At 49.0% G+C, this 22,640-nt stretch overlaps 1 protein-coding gene across 1 annotated transcript; it reads right to left on the bottom strand.

Annotated features, from left to right (window-relative positions):
* Positions 1–174: 174 nt before the first annotated feature.
* On the bottom strand, positions 175–20,676 carry LOC130205489 (inactive tyrosine-protein kinase PRAG1). Its single transcript, XM_056432906.1, has 6 exons — positions 20,487–20,676; positions 15,888–16,232; positions 14,026–15,782; positions 7,510–7,652; positions 5,237–5,985; positions 175–2,519 (listed from the first exon to the last, which is right to left on the bottom strand). The coding sequence occupies exons 2-6, from the start codon at positions 16,155–16,157 to the stop codon at positions 1,377–1,379; spliced, it is 4,062 nt and encodes a 1,353-aa protein (XP_056288881.1). The 5' UTR covers positions 16,158–16,232; positions 20,487–20,676; the 3' UTR covers positions 175–1,376.
* Between the last annotated feature and the right edge of the window lie 1,964 nt (positions 20,677–22,640).

Here is a 22,640-nt window from a genome sequence, read left to right on the forward strand (position 1 = left end):
AGAATGTTATATTGTATGTCGTTGAATCTTTAGTTATGCCAGCAAATAAAATACAGAACTTTTTTCTTTTGCTTCATTTCATTAGTTTGACAGCAGAGTCAGCTGGTCATGTGACCATAACAACGACATCAATCTATAAAGGTGATCCCTCCAAAGAAAGAGCCAAACGCCAGATAACACTGAGAAAATATATGCACAGTTTATTGATAGGTGAGGCACACAAAACAAAAACAATAATGTACAGTGGGGAGATCTGACCAGGTTTGTTTTCCTCTCTGCAACATTAGAAACATTCGTCGGTCCTGGACTGAAACCTGGTGACGGCGGTTGAATTCTGGACTTTAAGAATTCCTAAATTAGAGATAAAATTCTCAAACTTGAAGCTTCCGGGAAGCAGAGCAACAGGCTGCTGCGCAACACAAACAACTCCATCATCCACATATGAAAATAAACAGAGAAATTCCAGTGACGACTACAGGAGAGCAGATTGTATCATAAATATTGTTCAGCTCCTGCTCATATTCAGGGCTTTTTAAGACCATTCTTCTTCCAATATCATACAAACTACTGTACAAAGGTGTTTCTAGAACATCCGGTGAAAGGCCAGTTTCACGAGGGACGAACGATCGGCAATATTTACATTTGGCTTCTGGGTCACTGAAACAAATACGAAGAACAAAAGGCAAATGTAAACACATTTAAATAGATACTCAAAAATAAGCATAAGGAAAAACTGGGCATCCGTTCAGTAGAAGCGTCTCTCACGTCGTCTTATCATCCATGTGATATAGAGGAGCCAGACCGTATTACGTAATACCTGTGGATAGGTTCAAGGAAATTGGAATTTGTGTCGTTTACAAAGAACACCGTCCAGCCCGATGAGCTCATGAATAAACATGACATAAAGGTGCAAAAGTGTCAGTCTGCGAGGGACCTCATGTTTCTATTAAAATGAGAAGTTAGCTGCAGGTTAACGTAGAGACGACGCCGTATGACTTCCAAAGCCAACAGAACCGATGAAGCATGAGCCGGTTCTCAGTGGGTGAAATATCAGAATAGATTTTTAATAAATACACACAAGTGTGTCAGACATGAAACTTTGGTCAGTGTATTACGGGAGTATGAAGACGGTTCATATTCCTCCTTCTTTTACGGACGTGTGCGTCACGGGCACAGAGCGTCTCATTCGTTTGTCACCAGAACATCTGGACACGGCTGCTCTTCACAGGCCGTGTGTCTGCAGGACGCCGTGTGGGAGAGAGTGGACGGTCCGGGTGGGCGGAGGTTCACAGCCCCTCCCGTCCGGACGTTACCTGAAACCGTCGCTCTCTCTCCCGTCCGCTCGTTCGCGCAGCAGCTCCGCCCCGCTCGCTCCGTCACGGCGGCGCGTAGAGCAGCTCGGCGGTGCGGCAGAGCGACAGCGGGTGAGCCGAGGAGAAGTACTGGCAGCACAGCCAGTCCTCCAGCTCGGCGTTCCTCTCGGCTTCCAGCGAACGCTCGGCGAACTTCATCATCAGCAGGGCCCGCTTCACGTCCAGCCAGTTCAGGAGGCCCTCGTGCCGCGCTCCGTCCACGGAGCCGACCCGCTGGCGCTCCCGCTGCTGCTCCATCAGGTCCCTCCGGGGGCCCCACAGCAGGCTCTGCAGGACGCGCTTGGCCTCCTGGATGTGGATGCGCTTGATGGGGTCGGGCTGCAGCAGCAGCTGCGCCAGCCTCTGGAGGCCGGCGGAGTAGAGGGAGAGGGGGGGGATGGGCGGCAGCTCCTCGCAGCGGTAGTCCTGCTCCGTCAGGGCCGGGCTCGCCTCGAAGGGGTTGGCCTGGTGGAGGAGCTCGTAGATCAGGATGCCCGTCTGGAACTCGTCGAACTTACGATACTGCGCCGCCGAGAGGATCTCGGGCGCCAGCCGGGCGTGGTCCCGTTTGACGCGAGGGTCCGCGCTGGTCGAGGCGGCGTCCTCGGGGGAGCGCCGCTTGGCCTTCGCAAAGTTGCTGATGAGGAGCCGGGGGAGGTGGCGCTGGCCGTCCCCGCCGCCGCCGTCCGCGTGCGACTGCTGGGGGAACTTGGAGGGCCGGCTGCGGAGGTGAGGCACCAGCAGCAGGTTTTCCAGGCAGAGGTCGCGATGCGTGACCCCGTGCTCCTTCAAGTGCTCCAGGCCGTGGCAGAGCTGCAGCAGGAGGAAACACACGCGGCGCTCGTACACCTCCGGATGACTTTTATGGAACGCCGCCCACTCCCGGACGAAGTCGGCGGCCGTCTGCCGCGGGATCTCGGAGGTGATGACCACCACGCGCTCGCGCTCCGCCTGCTGAACCGGCGCAGACGCAGGGGGCGGAGGCGGCGGCGACGACGCCGGGGCGCTGGGCGGAGCGACTTCGTCAGACGGCAACATGCTCTGGGGGACGCAGGCCAGGAAGTGTCCGCAGTCCTGCTGGAGGTTGAAGTGCGGCGGCATGCTCTGCTGGACCGACAGGCCGTACAGGTGGCCCTGCGTGGCCTCCGCCGCCCGACTCTTGCAGATCTGGAGAGGGAGGAACACAACGATGAGTGGGAGGAAAGGATGAAGCGAAGGAGGAGACCCGGAAGGAGGGGAGGGGGGGGAGAGAATTCCTCACACAGAGACGGGAAGGGAGTGAAGCCAAGAGACATAAGAGAGGAGTTCTTGTGCGTCAGGCTCCAAGGTCAACGGCCAGTCGGTGCCCGGTCTCATTGGAGAGAGCCCCGTGTCCGAGGGGCACAGCTGAGAGAAACTAAACGTAAACGAGCACAGCCCTCAGGCCGGGGGAGGAGTCACACCCTGAAACCTGAATTCTGAAACAGAGCTACAAATGTTACACGTCTCATCGTGTGTTGGGTCACATTTATAAATATAAGCTCTTCTTAATGATTAACTGGACAAAAAAACGCTTTCATGGATTTCCAGTCAGCAGCACATCGACTAACAATGAATGGAGTTCCTCAAACACGGTGTGCGTTGGGTCGCTCTACACTGTGTGCGTCAGGTCTCTCTACACGGTGTGTGTCGGGTCGCTCTACACTGTGTGTGTCAGGTCTCTCTACACGGTGTGTGTCGGGTCGCTCTACACTGTGTGTGGGGTCGCTCTACACTGTGTGTGGGGTCGCTCTACACGGTGTGCGTTGGGTCGCTCTACACTGTGTGCGTTGGGTCGCTCTACACTGTGTGCGTGGGGTCGCTCTACACTGTGTGCGTTGGGTCGCTCTACACTGTGTGTGTCGGGTCGCTCTACGTGGTGTGTGTCGGGTCGCTCTACGTGGTGTGTGTTGGGTCGCTCTACACTGTGTGTGTGGGGTCGCTCTACGTGGTGTGTGTCGGGTCGCTCTACGCGGTGTGTGTCAGGTCTCTCTACACTGTGTGTGTGGGGTCGCTCTACACTGTGTGTGTGGGGTCGCTCTACACTGTGTGTGTGGGGTCGCTCTACACTGTGTGTGTGGGGTCGCTCTACACTGTGTGTTGGGTCGCTCTACACGGTGTGTGTCAGGTCGCTCTACACTGTGTGTGTTGGGTCGCTCTACGCGGTGTGTGTCGGGTCGCTCTACACTGTGTGTGTTGTGTCGCTCTACGCGGTGTGTGTCGGGTCGCTCTACACTGTGTGTGTGGGGTCGCTCTACACTGTGTGTGGGGTCGCTCTACACTGTGTGTGTTGGGTCGCTCTACGTGGTGTGTGTGGGGTCGCTCTACACTGTGTGTGTTGGGTCGCTCTACACGGTGTGTGTCGGGTCGCTCTACACTGTGTGTGTTGGGTCGCTCTACGCGGTGTGTGTCGGGTCGCTCTACACTGTGTGTGTCGGGTCGCTCTACGCGGTGTGTGTTGGGTCGCTCTACGCGGTGTGTGTTGGGTCGCACTACGCGGTGTGTGTCGGGTCGCTCTACACTGTGTGTGTGGGGTCACTCCACACTGTGTGTGTGGGGTCGCTCTACGTGGTGTGTGTTGGGTCTCTCTACACTGTGTGTGTGGGGTCGCTCTACACTGTGTGTGTGGGGTCGCTCTACACTGTGTGTGGGGTCGCTCTACACTGTGTGTGGGGTCGCTCTACACTGTGTGTGTTGGGTCGCTCTACGTGGTGTGCGTTGGGTCGCTCTACACGGTGTGCGTTGGGTCGCTCTACACGGTGTGCGTTGGGTCGCTCGACACGGTGTGCGTTGGGTCGCTCGACACGGTGTGCGTTGGGTCGCTCTACACGGTGTGCGTTGGGTCGCTCTACACGGTGTGCGTTGGCCTTGACAACAGGCCTTTCCTGTAAATCCTTCCTGGAATGTAACGATTCATTGGTCCTAGACACAGTGTGGGCAGCCGTGCCGTGGCACAACACAAACTGTCCCAGCAGCTGCTGCGTTGTGCACCACTAATGACTTGGGGACAAAGGTTAAAGAGTGTGGATCCACACCCTTCTCTCCGGTGGTTCACACTGCATGCCCTGAAGGATCTGCTGTCCAAGAACAAACAACAAGACCAGCGCCCGACTTCAATCCCCTCAAACGGTCAAATCTCTGCTTGAAAAGGTCAATTTATAAATGATTCTTTAAACAGGAAAGATGATCTTCAGTGGGCTGAGAGTTGATCTCTGATCCTGAACCCTTCCCAGCAACCGACAGCCACATCAGAGCCTCCTCTTATTTACAATCCTATACTTATCATCTTCTCTCCTCAGTGTTCAAAGTTAATGGATTAATGATCAGAAACTCCATAAGACCACTTATTCCCAGTAAAAAAAAGTGTTAAACATTTAAACTCTAACTGTTAACTGGTGATACGAACATATTGACATCATTCTATTACTAAAGCATTTAAGTTAAATTCCTTAAGATTTTGCTCAAGTAAAGATATGTTGTCTTTTTTATAGAAAGATGATCAACAAGGTGATTATTAGTATTATTTTCCTCTTCCCCGCTGTTGTGTAGAATACGACTCGCTTTTGCCCAATATCTTACTTTAAACTAAATAAGTAAATTTGGAGCCGCTGTAAATTGTTGCAAAAGTTCCTCTTTTGTTGCCTTCAGGCGCAGCTCAAAGAGCATTTGCCCCCTAAGGATTCTGGGACTTGTAGTGTGACACTGCTTTTGCCGTTACCCCGAGTAACCAAAGGTTATGCCAAATGAATCAGCGCCAGAATATGAAAGATTATAACTTGACGGTGTTCTAGAAGTGAACATGGTTATACCAAACACATATTTCACAAGTGCCCGATATAAAATACGTGATGAGGCCGAGTATTCACCTTCACAGCGTAGGCGTTGCTGGGGTCTGAGGCGCAGGCGGCAGAGTAGAACACGGCATCGCCCGAGATGCAGCTGGGCTTGTTGGAGGTGAGCCTGAACAGAGACCAGTTGCTCTCCTCAAACCTCAGCGGGTTCCTCTGGGAGCGAGTGAAGTGATCCTCACATTTGAGAGCCAAGCGCCGCAGAGACTCGGCGTACAGGCCCCCCAGTTTGGAGTACACCCCCTCCCGACTGTCGATGTTACTCAGGAGCGTCTGGAGCTGCAGGCTGGAGCCCCCGTTGGGCTCGGAGGACGAGAAGGGCACGCTGAGCTGGGGGGAGGAGGAGCAGGCGACGCTGCTCCGGCAGTGGACGCCCAGACGCCCCGGGGGCTTCGGCGGCTCGTCCAGCGTCCGGGTCCTCGAGGCTCGGCCGAGCGGGGCGTGGCAGCGCTCCAGAGACTCGCTGGAGGAGAACACGGGGCGGGGCTCCACGGGGCTGGACGGTAAGCTGGAGCGGCAGCCGACATCGGCGGGCCGACACACGTTGCTCTCCGAGCCCGTGAACGGGAGGCGCGGGTAGGCTGGGACAAAGGGCCTCCCGCTGTCGGGGGCCGACACGGTGCGGTTGACCATCTTCTTCTCCGGGAGTGGAGGCGGCTGGTTGCTGAAGCTGCTGAAGGAGGGCTGGTGCGGAGACCCCGGAGCGGAGGCCACTGGACTACTGGAGAATGGAGAGGAACAAGAGTGCCGCGTGGCATCCCGATAACCTGAGAAGAGAAACATGCGTTACATCAGCAGGTCTGCTTCAAGGGAAAGTAAGTAAGGACAATGCTCTGCTTGCTTAAAGGAAACGTGGACAAAGAATGCAAATACACTGACATGTGAAGTTTGTGTTTTGTACTTGTTAAACTCGAGGATACATCAATTGTGAAAGGAATAGTTCAACATCTTGAGAGATGTCCTTCCTAGTTTCTTACTCAGAGTTGTTGGCCACATATGAGCTGCAACCAATCAACAGAAACAGCTCGCCTCGCAACAAGACCACGCCGTTTGTCCAGTTTCATTCAAACAAATGTTGGTGTTGACTAGTCACCGTCGAGGTGCCGCGAGGCAGACGTTGCTGCCTTTGGACAGAGCCAGGCGAACCGTTTCCTCGTTTCCCCCGCTTCTTAGTCTTTATGCTAAGCTAAGCTAACCAGCTGTAGCTTCATATTTAACAGATGAGAGAACGACGTCGATCTTTACGTCTAAAAAGACAAACGAGTGTCATTCCTAAACCATTGTCTAAATGGAATTAACTAACATATGTTGATATGAATACTAGGCACACACAAACACACACCGACTAACGACACAATATGTCCTCTACTTCTGAGTGAGCTTGTGAGGGAACATTCCTGGAGCCTCTCAGTCCTCTCAGACGCTCGTACTCCTGAGCGACGGAGTTACGACACGACGCTGCCTCCTGCTTCGCCCGAGCACAGACACGTACCTCGTCGCCTCAAAACAGCTGGAAATCTCCACAATCCAGGGTTCAAGCCGACACTCAAAACATCTTCCATCCAATTATGATCCATTTGTCAATTAAAGACTTAAAGTAAGAATTCCACCTTCCACGAGAGGAGACAGGTCCTGAGATAATTGTGCGGTGCAGTCTTCAATAACTGCTTTCACAGAGGGGAAAGACTGTAAAGAAAGAATACTCCGTAGGATGCAGCCAAGCCCTTTTTCCCTCGTTATCAGAGTCCATAATTATCTCCTCAAACAACGTTGCCCAGGAAGTTACAGTAATTACAAATGCCTGTGCCACAGAGGATATGTGACGGATGACAAATAATTTCAAAAAGCAAGGGCACTTGATTCTGAGTCACTTCTTAGGTTTGATGATTGTAAAAATATTGAACTCACGCCATAAAAACAATCCCCCAGTGTCAAAACAAAGGGTAGAAGTGTCCTCCACAAAAGAGGAAGAGAAGAGATAAGCTGACAGACCGGGCCACGCCCCTTCTCCTCTTTTCATTGTTGTTGCAAAGTTACACGGCGAGAAAGCGCATTTTCAGAGTCGAAGATCATGAATCGGCATCTGAAGGGCGAGCAGCCGACATGCAGGCCGACGGGCCGGAGCACTTGTCTGTCAAAGCTGTGGAAGAAGCGCCGGTGGTTTGTTTTATCAGATACCGGATCACTCTCACGCGGAGGGTCCTTGGACTCCACACGCGTGTTTCTATTGGAGCAAAGGGACCTTTTGAAATAACTGAAATTGTGTGTGTGTGTGTGTGTGAGAGTCTTACCAGTGTCCCCAGTCAGGTTGTCAGTGGAAGCGGTGGAGAGGCTGGAGCCCAAGCCCCGCAGAGAGGAAGTGGGGCTCCCCGCTGACCCTCGCTGGCTGCAGCGATCCAGCTCCATGTTGCTGCCGCTCATCTTACTACTGACTCTGACGGAGAAAACAGAAGAAACTATTGAAATGATTGGATGGGACAAACAAGATAACACATTCTACAAACACATCGTGTTTGACTGCATGCTCGCGTGTCTGGCATCGTTGCCTTTTTCCGCTGAAATGTGACATTTTCTTTTAGTGCGTGTTCAGAAATGTGGAACCACTCTACTTCCCCTTGATGTTTTCTTATCTACATTATGCATCACTCATGTGCACACGTAAAGGAGCACACTGCCTCTTTTGAAATGACGAACACGTACCACCCGGAGTAGATGCACTTCCTGATTTAAGAGACACACTTCTTGGTTTTGTGTTTATTTCTAACTGCAACAAACAAGCCTTACTAAAAACAATGTTAGTCTGACAGACTCAGTAGTTTGCTTGTTTCCCATAATGGTTCCCTTTCTCGAACACAGAAAACTGCATCGAATACAGTATCAGGTCAGTAGTCAACTACGTCAGTCTCAAAAGTGAACAACGATTTCCCTAAATTTCCCCAGATTCTCCAGAATCGGTCGCTTTAAACTGGGAAAACTCATCAAAGTCTGTTTCCAGGTCTTGGAGAGCATTCCTGCATGAATGGAAAAAAAAGTTCAATTCAATTCAATTCAGTTTATTTGTATAGCCCAATTTCACAAATTACAAATTTGTCTCGGAGTGCTTCACAATCTGTACACATAGACATCCCTGCCCCAAAACCTCACATCGGACCAGGAAAACCTCCCAAATAACCCTTCAGGGGGGGAAAAAAGGGAAGAAACCTTCAGGAGAGCAACAGAGGAGGATCCCTCTCCAGGATGGACAGAACAATAGATGTCATGTGTACAGAAGGACAGATTTAGAGTTTAAATACATTCAATGAATATGACAGTGTATGAATAGTTCATAGTAGGCATATTCCACGATGAAGACCTCCACGATCCATCAGGCAGATGGCGGTGGGGAGGAGGAGTGGGCGGAGTCTCAACAGTGGGCGGAGTCTCAACAGGACAGTGCTCCACTACGGACTAGAGAGACGTGCACAGTGGACCACAACGACATGAAAAAAGCTGCAGCAGCGACACCTCTAAGCGGAGTGCCTTTTTACGCGTGTGAATTCAACTTCTCGTTTGGAAGAAAGATTGTGTTACTCCTACTTTGAAAAGACGCACGACCGGGCGTGATTTCTTTTCCCGTGCTTGAGAAGGAGCTTTGCTTTCTTCTCGCTCCGTTTGCCCGACGAGCATGATGGCCACTTACAATACCAAAGACATCCGGGCATGAGCAGAATTCCTAATCAAGGTGACCAATTAGGCCGAGTGACAGCCATTCGCTCGTCTCATTATACACACTCATGGCTCAGGGAGGCCGGGTCTCATCCCATCCCTTCATTTCTCTTTCCCCCCTTCCATCGCACAAATTACTCCTCTATCCATTTATCTGTTGGACCCCCCCCCCCATAAATTAGCAGAACAAACAGCCGAGGAGAGCGGGGCACAGGGAGGAGAGCCTGAGTTGGGTCTTCTCTGTGGGCAGCTGAAGATTCTGCTGTCATTTTTCAGACAAAAGAACGGTGATGAGAGGCGGTGGAAACGCTGAGGCGGAGGGAAATGGTCACGGCCGCTGGAACTATGTTCATGTGTGCGCCTGTGCACGTCTCCTTCCAGGTCGCTGGGATTTGTATCCAAAACAAGAGATTTTCCTTGGTGAAAGAATGCCTCTGCTCGTGTCCTGTGGGAGGACGGGCGCGGATGAATGAGCCCTCTGAGCAAGGGCACGCCAAGGAGGCCTTGGATCGGATTAGGACTGCGTGGAAGAATAGACGGGCAGTTAGACAGTTATTTTCTTTAGATAATATGAGGATCATTTTCTTGCTTGGTCAGAAAAGAGGGAGAATGCCTTTCAGCCGGCATAAGATGAAGTCTTCGAAGAACCCAAATGTTTAAAACCCAAATATATTCTCTTTATTGAAATGTCAGACAAGGAATTAATGAATTGATTAGCATAATATTTGCAATTCATTTTCTGTTGACGGACTAATTGACTAATCATCTCAGCTCTAAAATCAGTCGTCTGTAACCGGATGGAGGCGGCATCAAAATGAAAAAGGATTTGACTAAATTCTGCAGTCACAACATTAGAAAAAAAGCACCATCCATCAGGATGTTCCTATTCCACTGGGACGGCCTAGTTTTTTAAAAAGGTCTATTAATAAAGATCTTAATTGCTTATTTCCTCAGGATGGATGTCATCACTTCCTTTGCAAAAACAAAGCAGACGTGAGCTGCCGTGATCTTCCCAGTGAACAACAACATGCACTGGAGCTTCATTGTTTACACGCTAAATCTGGGTTACCAACACACTGGATCTGATGACACAAATGGTACCCTGACATGTGTGTGTATGCGAGTGTGTGTGTGTGTGTGTGTGTGTAATATTAATAAAACTGTGTGGAGTTCTTTAAAAGGGGATTAGATTGGGATTACAGCTAACCAGCCACAGTTAGCAGTGCGACGCTAAACAATGAGTGTTGTTGTGGATCAGGTTCACGCGGCTGGTTTCACTTCTCGACTCTTATTCAGGGTTTCTATCTGTTGTTAATATGTACAATGATGACAACGTGTTGTATGTCGTTACAGCCACACATTCTCTCTCCAGGTCGATTTAATGTAGAGACAATAATATTTGAGTGAAAATCAAAATCTAAGATATTTGTACAGCATCAAGAGTGAGGAAATAAAAAAAACCTGTAACCCATAAAACAGCCAACACTCTAATGTTGATTCAAAAATAATCCAGGGTTTTGTTGAGGTGGATCAGGTAGAATTCAAGCAAGAACAGGACTGTGGTGGACACCATTAACACCTGTAAGCCAATCCCCTTACAGACATGCGACCTCCACGACCTTTAAGAAGCCGAGCATGTTGAGATTCTGACGAGACGCAGAGGAACAGATCGGTCCGTGTTCGTGGCGCTGGCGTCCTGGAGAACATTCTTCGGTGTTCCTTTTGTTTCCTACACACCGACACAAGGTGTCGTTTAGTGCATTGCTGCGTGTTGTTCTGTTCAGACTGCAGCAGTGACATGCAGCGCTCCTGTCCAATGACGTGGGACAGTGACCGTGGCTTTACAGCCGTATGAACCACGTCTTTGAAACACAGACTCATGAACGGGTCACATCAACCCGTTGATCTTTTGCAAACTGCTCCAGGCTTGCCTTGTTATCTTCTTCCCTGCAATGCATCTCGTTCCCTTATTCAGGACGAGCCACTTTCATTTACACACTTCTGGATCATTTTCATCTCAACCGTCTTCATCTTGCAGCTGTTGCCGTCGTAACGTCACGGACTCAGTGAACAGTATTTGAAGAGATGAGAAGGAGAGCAAAAGTCAAGGTGTGAAAGAGGCGGGGCGGATCTCAACTGAACGAAAAGTTGACCACATGCCATCGACTACTCAAAGCCACCTCGGAATTGTGTCAATAGGTGTGAAAATAAGCCTCTGTGGTTTTTCGTGAGACGCATCCAAACTCAGTCAATTTTACTGCGACCAAAACCGTAACCTCTCTTCTCTTCACAGGTCTGATGAAAGATGCGTCGTCAACACCTGCTGAGGACACGCGTGAGGAAGAAGATGCCATCGGGTGCCTACCTCATGCTGGACAGGCAACGGTCCTCGTCGGGCTGGCCGGCACCAAGAAGCCCCCGGGTCAGACGGTGGCTCTCTGAAGCCGCAGCATGTGGAGTAACACAACCCTCGCGCCCCACGAGTCAGACGTGTATTTAAAGTCCCTCTCAGCTCGAAAAGCCTCGGCGCCCATTAGATGTGCACAATTTAAGCACCCAAATATCATATATAGCATCCACTCATTGACCTCGGCGGCAACGAGATGCTATCGGTTCTGCGGAAGGGATCGGCTCAGTGGGGGAGGGGCCGCCGTCTTGGAACCCCAGTGAAGAGAGCGAAAGGCAATTCAGACCCAAGTCAAACCCAGTGGACTTGCATCCACACGGCCGATCTATAAACTATTTCTATTGATGGCAATCGACTTCCAGACAGGGACAGTTTGGGAGTTGCCAGGGGCAACAATCTGTTCACCGATGGCCCTCCCTTTGGCTACCTTCCATGATCAGTGGCGTGGACAAGACTTCTCCGTGAAAGAGTACAGACACACGTGCACAACAAGGTGCGTGCACAAGCACCTCTGAGGCTGACCCGCCCCGATGTATGCAGGTTGACCAGTCACCAGGAATACGAGACTGGACATTTGGTGCTTCCCACTGTGATCAAAGGCTCTGGGAGGCAGATTTTTCCAACCATCTGTGGCTTTTAAATGATTCAGCACATGAAAATGCTGCTTCACGGGGTTCCAGTCCTTTTTCCATTCGGGCCACACACAAGATTCTCTCAAGTCCCAATAACAACTTCTTATAATAACACACTTGTTGATTTAAATACACTAAACCCGCCGATAAACTTGGAAAGTCACAACTGTCGCTGGCCGTGTTCCCACATGAGTCACAACAAGGTGTATTTTTATCAGTGCAGAATGTCTGCGATGCCATAACAAGAGATAGAGGTCCTTACTAGAATTACCACAAACATAAGGGCCCTTGAAATGGGATCGTCAATCTGTGTTCTTGACAGTAGAACACTCCCACTCGGCTTTTGCTGCCTCCAGTCGCTCAAGATGGCAGAACATCGGTTTGTTCTGAGGAAGTCACAGTCGCGTGTTACACCTCATCATGTCGTCCCAGACGAAGCTGGTTTTATTTCGAGGAGATCATTTGATGCTCTAATAAGTGAAACAACACAAGGCCCCTCCTCTGCTTCTGCTTTGGTGGAGCTGACTCAGACAGCGTGTATTCTTAGCCCCAAGCAGACGAGAGCACATGTGCACATGTTACTGCTAATAAATGACGGTGTCGGCTCGGAGCCCCGAGTAGAGGAGGTCACGATGGTGCAGCGCTGGAATAAATGTAGGATTCTGCACTTCCTGGAAGTGATGTAAATAAATATTGTTACTAAGCATTACAAATAACCAGGATGTGAACATCAAGAATTTAAAGTACACATGCAAACATGCGATATTATTTTGGGGCCTAAAGACGCATCTGAACGCCTGCAAATGACGGCCTTGTCCCCGTATAATATATCAAGGCCTGTTTTTGTTGTTTTTTACAGTTATTGAGCTGCAGCAAGAAACAAATGGACAGCAACGTGACCGAGCAGGGGACTATTGAACAGACCCGTGTTGTGTGTGAATTAGAATTGAAAAAGTCACATTACTAGTCTGAATAGAACAAGGCATGCATTGAGGAATGTGCCGGAGCAGTTTGAATGATCAGAAGCCGCAAGAATGGAGGCTGATTCAAGGCCGAATAATGAAGCTATGAAAGGGGAAGGCACAGGGAGAGTCACACAGACGGCTGCAGAGAGACGCAGATGCACAGTCACAGATACAGTGGACAGTAGCTTACGTTTCATCAGCAGCACTAACACAATATACATATGCATTCCCATCAGAGACATGTGGGGTTATGCATTTAGACTAAGTGCATGTTGAAAGTGCTCAATTATAGAATTTAGTGCCACGGTTAAATTACAGTGCCATTAGTTATCATGCAAGTTTAAAGTAAGACAGGCACGCAAATATGTGCTATAATGGGCCCTTCAGGTTTGAGAAATGCATAGCATTCATCTTACAGCAAGTGTTTAGTGTACTAGTGTGTAATTAAACCTCTATTAGACTTTTTCTTTTACATAGCTGACGTCTGATAAACTATATTTAAGATCAACCCTTTCTTGAGATTGCCGGTGTATTTACTGTGCTTGGCTATTACTTAGCATTAAGAATTTTAGAAGAAATTTTAAATAGTTCATTCGTAGGAAATGACATGCGAACAAAGGTTTGGCACTGCGGAATTTTTTCAGCTGCTCTTTTGAAAGTTAAGAAAATAAACGGCATAAAAGATTGCTGCTGAATCTGGAAAAATAAACTTGACTGATGACGATGGTGAGATTAATAAAGGATTCGTCATCTAAATCCTTGATCCAGATTAAATACTCATCAAAGAGTCGTCAGAAATTCCCATGTACGTAATTACCAAGAAGCGCTTACAGTACTTTTCATTGCTTCATATTGTACAGTAAAATACCGTGGTGATTTGCATGTAATGGTCAAAGCGAGTCAACAATGTGAAGGACTCACACCTCCGCTAACTTCTAATTGTCATGTTGTCAGACCTTCTGACATTTAAATTAATCAGACATTTGTTCTCGGATGGGAACATCGTCCGACCCAGATACAGCGTCGTGGCTGAACCGCTTTCAAAAGGGTTAATAATTCAATGTATAAAAGCCAGACGAAAGGTTCTGTTATTCTTACCTGTGCAGCTTCTTGGGTGGAGGTGGTGGAGGATGGGGCTCATTGTTGGCGGCTCCCTTTCCTGCCGTCAGCAGCTCTGATGAGCCGCCATGAAACGGTTGCTTGGACGGCATGCTCCCGTTATGCTTGCCCTCCTCCTCTGCACCGGTGCTCTCGGTCTCGCCCTGACAGGGACCATTGTTGGGGGCAGCTGGGGGGGCCGTGCCTGGCTCTGTCATTGGAGGGGGGCTGCTGTGGGCCTTCGAGTCCCTGGCCTTCTTCCAGACAGCAGCACCATTGACCAAGCATGCCACCCGAGAGGTTGTCCCTGGGTGGGCGGTCAACTTCTTCTTCTGTCCCTCTTTGGGCTCTCTCTCGTCCTCCTCCTCTTCTTCCTCTATGCGACAGTTCCAGCCAGCATTGTGGTGGTGGGGCTTGTGCCAGCGTTCAGACACCGCTGCGCTGTGGCTCTCTGCGTGGACCTTGAAGTGGCCCTCTCTAGCCGAGACGAGGAAGAGCACGGGGAGTTCAGGTAGAGGGACGGGAGAAGAGACGGACGGCGAGAGGCTGGAGGCGCCCAGTCTCGGGAGATCTGGAAGAGGGACGGGAGAACAGATGGACGGTGAGAGGCTGGAGGCGCCCAGTCTCGGGGAACGGGAGGTCCTTTTCGGGGGAATGGGCGGGCTGGACTGAGGCTTGGGGTGGAGAGTTGGGGTAAGGCTGGCTTCTGGGACCAACGAGGGTGCGCTGTGGCTATGGCTGGGGCTGGGCCACCGGAAAGCCGGGCTGCTGGGGTCTTTACGTGCTGTGGGGCTGAAGTGGCATTGGGTGCCGATGGCTGAATCTGGACTGCTGAGGAAGATCGTCCTGTTCTGCTCCGTGTGAGCGGCCATCACTGTGATGGTGGCCCGTTGACTCTCAGCTGACAGCTCAGAGCCCTTGGATGAGTTCTTAGTCCGGGTTGGGGACACAAGATGGGATTGCACCCCATTTCCTTCTGGCCTGCGCTTTTTCTTGGTGCTCTGTGCATAAATGGGTTCCGAGTCTTGTTCATTCGGAGAGCTGGGAGCTGACTGGAAGCTACCCATGGCCGTTGGGCTTTGGGGGCTCCCCGACTTAACTCGTCTTCCTCCAGACCACTCGGCCCCAGGAAGTGAATCTGTACTACTTCGGTAAGAACAGGAGGAGTCCGATAGACTGGTCTGTTCAGACAGGACGGGCGGAGAGTGGAGGGATGGGGGAGGGTTGTGGCTAACGGCGTCCACACTCAAGGCTGTGGTGAGGAAAGTAGTAGAAGTGCTGGGTGTCTTAGTTGGAACAGCAGCGGTATTCCCGCTGCTGATGCCATTGCTATGAACTGCAGTCGGACTGGAAGTGACAATATCCACAGAAAAAGGTATCTCCACGGAGGCCAGGTGGGACTCGTGACAATTTGCCCTGGCAGTCACACCAATTCCATTATAAGTGCTCTTAGTTCTGGAGCTTGTTGTATTCTGCTCCCTACAGATGTCTCCATTGGCGCTCTTCTTTATACTCTGAGAACCTCTACCCTCCTCCTGGGTGACAAAGATATTGCTGATGATCATGGAGTCTTTCGGCAGGATGTTGGGGGATAATGAAGCCAGAGAGAAGCAGTTGCTGTAGTCCATCTTGGTTTCAGGGCTTTGAAGGGCGGCCTCTCTGTGGGTCTTGTTGCAGCCGTTACTGTCGATGTAAAGAGACGACAGGTCCAAGAGTTTCTTCAAGCCCATACGCTCAACTGGGCTCTTGGCGTTCTCCTGTCACACACAAACATGAGCACACGTTAATGAACAGGGACATCATTCTGGGCAGTAATAAACTCAAAAGGTCTGTTACAGCAAAGAGACATTGCAGAGAATCACCTGCTCTATGTTCATGGTGAGGTCGCTCATTGACTCGTTGGTGTCGAGGCTCATCATCGTGGGTCTGACTGCGATGGTCGGCTTGCTGTAGGGTGAAGGCGCTATGACTCCAGATTCTTCATCGCCTCCCAGGATGCTCTTCAAACAAGCGGCTGGCACACTGCCGCCCAGGCCGCCGGCAGTCTTGTGGTGTGCACTGCGTGGGTGGAAGCAGTTCTTGCAAGAGCCAGGTTTCCACACGTGTTCTGCAAAGTCGCCGCACGCTGACATCTTTGGTTTGCTGAATCAGGTTTGGTCAGAAGTTGCTGTTGAGTGATGTGGCAGAAGCCGGATGAACCATCATAGCTGGACCACAGGAGGTTGCAACATCAGAAGAAGAGGAGAGAGAGAGAAGAATGACGTGCATTGTTAAAAGAAGGAAGTCATGAATGTTTATCACTGTTTTGCCCAGAGATTGTGTCAGAATCAGAATCCTGCATGTCTTTGTCAGCCAGTAAAACAGCCTGTATGACATAAGAACGGTTTAAAAATTCACATTATCCCACCACACTAGACTTGTGACATGACCGATCTAATAAATAAATAGCATATTTGCTAATGCAAGATTAGATTCAGTGTTTTTCACCCCAAAATTAAAACTTGTAATGAAAAAATACAAAAGCTGTGGGTAACGGATCGGCACACGACACTCTTAGTTGAGGTATTAGAATCGGACGAGAAAGGTTTGATCAGTAAATCTCAAATATTTAGTTTTTCACTTTTTAACTTGAGAATTTTCTGGATCATACAAAAGAGATAAAGTAAGTTGGAATCATAAACCTGTTCTTGAAATGTTAAATACAGTCATGAGGAAGTTGAGGCTGACAAGTGACTCAGGGCTCAAGAAACCCCCGTTAGGATTTAAGTGCCATCGGCCGATGTAATTTAAGAAGACCTGGTGTGTGCTGCGCTGCTTGTTCCCATGGTCTCCTAAATTAGAGGGTATGTGGTTTCTGTCCAACCAAAGGGACGGCCGGTGGGAGCCCAGCGACATAAAAGCCCTTCAGGATCCTCTGCAGAAGACGACGGAGGAGCCTCAAGCATCCCGAAGGTCGGAATGTCAGGAATGTCTGAAGTCTCACCAGAGTGAATCTCACACCCACGACAACCTCCCATCCCCCTTCCAGACACACACACACACACACACACACACACACACACACACACACACACACACACTCACCTCCCACTCAACATGTGTGTTCTCCTTCTGGCACAAACAAACTGACCCCCCCACACCAACACCTCCTCTCTCTCTCTCTCCCCTGCGTGTCCTGTTCAACAGGGTTGACAGTGAGCAGATCAACGCCAGTTCAAAGGATCATGTGTTGCCTTGCATCTGGGTGCCTCTCTTCATGTTCTTTACACAGCTTTAATTGCCTCTCAACAAGGTGCTGCGATGATACGCGACAACATTTAGCCGACCATTAAGACTCATTATCCGGAGGAAATATATAGAGGAAGCAAGAGGATGAACACGTACTCCTCTAAAACAATGAAAAGGGCATGTTACTGTTATTTGGGGCATTTTTTAAGACACCCAGTTATTCTGGATTTCAACACGTGAATAGGAAACGCTTAGACTTCTGAAGATTCCTGGTAATTCATGGCTTGAGCTGTACAACCCCGCCGTCTATGAATGCGAAGAGTCAAACGAAGAGATTTCCTGTTGGTAAAGATAATGCATGTTTCCATTTGTCTTTGTTGCGTGTGACTCAGTTTGGGCAGGAAACCCACGAGCTCAATGTTTGTTTAACCGTTCCTGCGACAACACAGGAAACAGAGCCTTGCCTGACATCTTATGGCATTGTGCGTGCGTCATATGAAGCGATGACTGATCATGAGGCTAAAAGTCCTGCTGCCGGAGAGAAAAGCCCGACTGCCAATCGGGAACACGTCTCGGGGGTTTCGGTCAGGCAATGCCAACGAAGAGACGGACAGGGCCCTGCGGTTGCTTTTAGAAAGTGAAGACAACACTGACGGGGACAATTTTATCCATGTTGTTCTATTTCCCCTGTGGGCAATCAAATAAACACAACAGAGTGGAATTTCATTTACATGTCACCTCAAACTGCACCTCAGCTCAGGTTGTTCTTTTCACGTTCATCCCTGCTTGTTTGAACAGAGATAGACCCTGCTGTCTACATTCCACACACCTTCTCAAGCTCAAGGTCCAATATTTCTCCCTTCCCCTTGTAAACACACACACAGGGCAGAACCGCTAGAAGCGAAAAATGCGAGGCCTGCCTTCGGTAAAAAACAAAGTCTCTCAAGAGTATGCTACAAAAATGTGAAGTGCGAGGAAAGAATATTCTGGTTCTGGTGTGGAATTTATAGGTTTTGGGGTCACTTAATATTAGGGATGCACCAATCTGATCGGCGCCGATCCATATCGGCCGATATTCCCATGATCGGTTTTGATCGGCGTTCTCAAAACGGCCGATCAGATGACGTAACATCTGCGAGAACTATCAGACGTTTCAATCGCCGGGCGCATCGCAGACGATGCGCCCGGCGAGGGCCGCAGAGTGAGAGGTCCACGAGGGGATCCTCACCACCGAGCGGCGTCCCCGTCCCCCGAGTTGAATCACTGGGTCGACTCAGCCGACACTCGCATGTCTGAGACCCTATAGACTGATGCTCACGGTAAACGCGCGAGGGTTTTGATAAAGTTAGCGGAAGGATTTACGTGACAACATCCGGTTTTGCAAAGTTAGCGGAAAGAACCACGTGAAACAACATCCGTTTTTCAAAATAAGATGTCGACAAATCATACACGAACATATAAAAGTAAACAATGAACTGATTTTGTATCTTTATAGATCGTTTCTTAGATTTAGCTTAAATTATGCTAACATTAAAACATTTTTACTGTACCAAGGAAGAGTTTATAAAAATAAGTCAGACTTTTGTATGTTAAAAAAAGTCCTGTAAATAGATTACCCCAAGAGTTCCAGGAAATGAATGATGCAGATGTGTCCCATACATATCTGAAATCCCCTACACTGGCAATCAATCAATTAGGACATTTTTCAATGTAAAAGTCCTAAATGTTTAAAGAAATCGGTAATTTCTTTAATATTTGAGTTGCTTTATATATGTATTTCCTCATAGTCCTAGGCAATAATGCTACACAATAAATAGAATGCTTCAATCGACACTGATCGGTGATCGGTATTATCGGTGATCGGCAGATACTGATTTCAGTGATCGTAATCAGCAGATACTGATTTCAGTGATCGGTGATCGGCACCAAAAACCTGATCGGTGCATCTCTACTTAATACAGACACGAATAGCCTTGAAAACACAAGCCACATGCACCCATGACCCCTGTAGATCACACAGTCACATGACCACTAGATGTCTCAAAAACACATTAAATTACTGCCCTAGCTCCAGGGACTTTGATCTTATATTCAAAGTGTGTCAGTTTCCCATGAAACCACAAAACCAGGCATTTGCTAAGAGCCAACAGGCTGTGGTGCCCTGAGGAATGCAGTCAGGGTGCAATGTGAGACTGGGTGGCAGCAGTTTAAATAGCCCAGAGACAGGGTGATCAAGAGGAGCAATTAAGGTAAAGGTTAGGGGGCTTATCGCCACTCAACAGCTGGTAAAACTGGACTTTATCTGGATCCTTCTGCAGCTGCAAGCGGGCAGGCACCAGCTGCAGACACATTTGACCCCCCTAGACACACCAGCAGCAGTGCGCGCGCACACGCACGAGCGCGTAATGGGACAGCCTTAATGAAGTCTAACGTCAGGTCCTTTGATGTTTATTATTCTATTGTTACTGTATCAAACATAATTCGCTGCGTTCTCCTATTGGCATCTTTTTATTGACCCGCTCTGCATTGCCCCCCCCCCCTAAAAAAGAAGAAGCCTATGGGGTTCAATGAATGAGATGAGAATAACAGTTACTCATCATCAGAATAATTAGACAGACTATAGTCCATATTACGGTCCGATAAGCAGGTCACGTCAGGGTCTCACCCACTTTAAACAAATGCTTTCACGAGTGTCATTTCATTGTCATGCCTGCCTCACTCAGACTAGCCCATTCATTTAGGGGGGGGGGGCACAACCTGTGTTCTCCATACTCGAAAGCGATTTCCGCCAAAACTTGTGAACTTTGGGCAAAAATATCTCACAACTTCCACCTCGAGGTGTGTATGTTTCTCTCGCATGTTTAGTGCTTACACACGTTCGTCATACACAACAGACCGCACGTGCCTCGGTCTGACATTCCCTTTTTTTAAATGGATTTGATACATTTAAAATTCCGACGAACACTTGTCTCTCGTGTAGCTAAATCCAGTTCACGGCAGTTTATTGTAGCACAAAAAAACACACGTATGTTCTCCCTCGTGCTGTGAGGGATGTAGCGGAAAAAAATGGCTGTTTAAAAAAATTAATTACTCGCCATAATACGATACATAAATAGTCAATGTCAACAACTTGGCTCAAGCTACATCGCGTACCAACGACATAGGTGTATCAAAGGAAAATACATAGTATAACCGTGCCAAGGTTATCTCGTGCCTATTGACCGGCTGCTTACCTGCTTGGACTTTCTCTTCCCCCGGCAACACAAGTGCTCTGCCCCCCTCAGCAGCGGACACAAGAAGAGCCGGCCACACAGCTGCTCCCGCGCTCTCCTAATTGACGCGGAAGCCGATATCCGGCTGTCTTCAGGTATCCCACACGCGACAGGTTAATGCCCCAGGAGACCGTGTGCTGCTGCAGGCTGGTGTCTCTCTCTCTCTCTCTCGCTCTCTCTCTGCTGCTGCTGCTGCGGCTGCACTGTGCAGAGGTGGAGAGCTGAGGCGGAGCAGGAGTCCTCTGCAGCAGCGTGGAGGGAGCACAAGGAGGTGGGAGGAGCCCCACACCAAACATGCAGTCCTGGTCAGTGGCCACGCGCACGGACGCTCATAACAGCGCTGTTCTATGAGCTGTCAGAAGGATTTTTATTTTATTATATTATTTACAACCCAGCTGTCATTTGATTCGCAGGAAATTACACTATAAAGTGTAAAGATATACCATACAGGACACACACACACGCGCGCACGCACACACACACCCCACTGGGCTGTGTAGGTTTTATTCTGCAAGCGCTCCATCTTGATCAGAGGCCCTTTGATGTGGAAGCTGGATGTATACATGGCTCCCTGGGTATTGCTGCCCCTTCTCTCCTGCCACCCCCTGGACTGCTCCTGCTTCAGTTCATCATGGCCGGGGTGACAGCGTGATAGAACAACACTGTAGCTGTTACTGATCCAGGCTGGGCCCCTGCTGGTTTCCATTACGGGCAGCAAAAGGAGAAGCAGAGCTCACAGAGTGACAAACACAGCCGCTGTGTTGGATGAAGGCGGTTATCCACAGAGATTAACCTTTGAACTGAGCATCTCCTCCTATGTCTTATTGAGAATTAACACTGAAACAATTACCGTTTGGCTTTTTGACTCATTTAAACATACCAGAATCTGATCTTTTTTGTGCTCTTTTTCATTTCCTTTTGAATTTCTTCGGCGTTATAGAAAGAAGCAACACAGGCGAGGCCCTGAAGAGATGAATAATGGCCGAAAAAACATCTGTTAACCCCAAAATCAACTTCCCTTTACTCCAAGGTTCCCACCGTGCTAGTCTACTTCCTGTGAAAGCAACATCCATGTCCATGAATCGATTGGACACAGAACCCGCCAATCTTCCTGAACCTCAAGCAAGGATTTATAGCAGAGAGACAATCAGCATAAGTGGAACAGCAGAGACTGGATCCAAGAAAAGTGATGTATTTTACAAGACCACCAGTTGAATTTAAAGTCACAATCCGCTCAAGAGGATTAGGCGTCGGTTGCATTGTATCTATTTTGGCAGTTCAGATCATGAAACAATTCCCCTAATGGGATATTTCAAATAGCGTGTGCTTTGCATAAAAATATGGAACAATCCATACACCAATGCTATTTTTACTTGGCCTGCAAATCATAATGTCAGCACATTACTACATGCATGCAGGAAGTGGTAAATCCGGTTTTTGAATATTGATTGTTATCTGTCGAAAAATATCCGTGTTAACCATTCGAGGTGTCACTCTGCATGCTCGCAGTTAAGAGTTGCATTTAAAACTGTTTCCAGAGACACGCTGAGATAAATCTTCCATTGCAAGCTGAGATTTTACTGCCCAGATGTTGTGGGAACATGCAAATTTGAGGAGACCTTCCCCCCCCCTCCCAACATAATTTCTCCGGTAGAAAATTGCATCGTGAGGAAAAACACAAGGGAGATTTGGAGATAAAAAAGTGAACAGTGTGAGAAAATATACATATTTCTTGGCTAGATTACTCCCCGATGTACATGTTATATCCATTAACCCACTTGCCATATTACCTATACAATTCTACTGATGAATTAAAGATGCCGTTCGTCTGCATGTCGTGCATATGCCACACACGTTGGTGCAGTTCTCCCTGTTGCTGGCATGAGGCTGACGTCAGTCTGTGTGCAGCTTGTGCCATAAAACATTTTGAGTTGATCATTTATAGCACTTTCTTGAATTATGAAGAGAGTTGAAGTCACTTCATTTTAATCTGGCCATGAGAGGCTCTGCCACGCCACGACCACTGATGAATCTGCAGTTTATTGGCGGCTATGAATTTGTGTCCGAGAGGCTGAAATAGTGTCTTGACTCTTTCCACTGCAACATGACAATGCT

This window comes from Pseudoliparis swirei, chromosome 15 (assembly GCF_029220125.1).
Source record: "Pseudoliparis swirei isolate HS2019 ecotype Mariana Trench chromosome 15, NWPU_hadal_v1, whole genome shotgun sequence".
Classification (NCBI taxonomy): domain Eukaryota; kingdom Metazoa; phylum Chordata; class Actinopteri; order Perciformes; family Liparidae; genus Pseudoliparis; species Pseudoliparis swirei.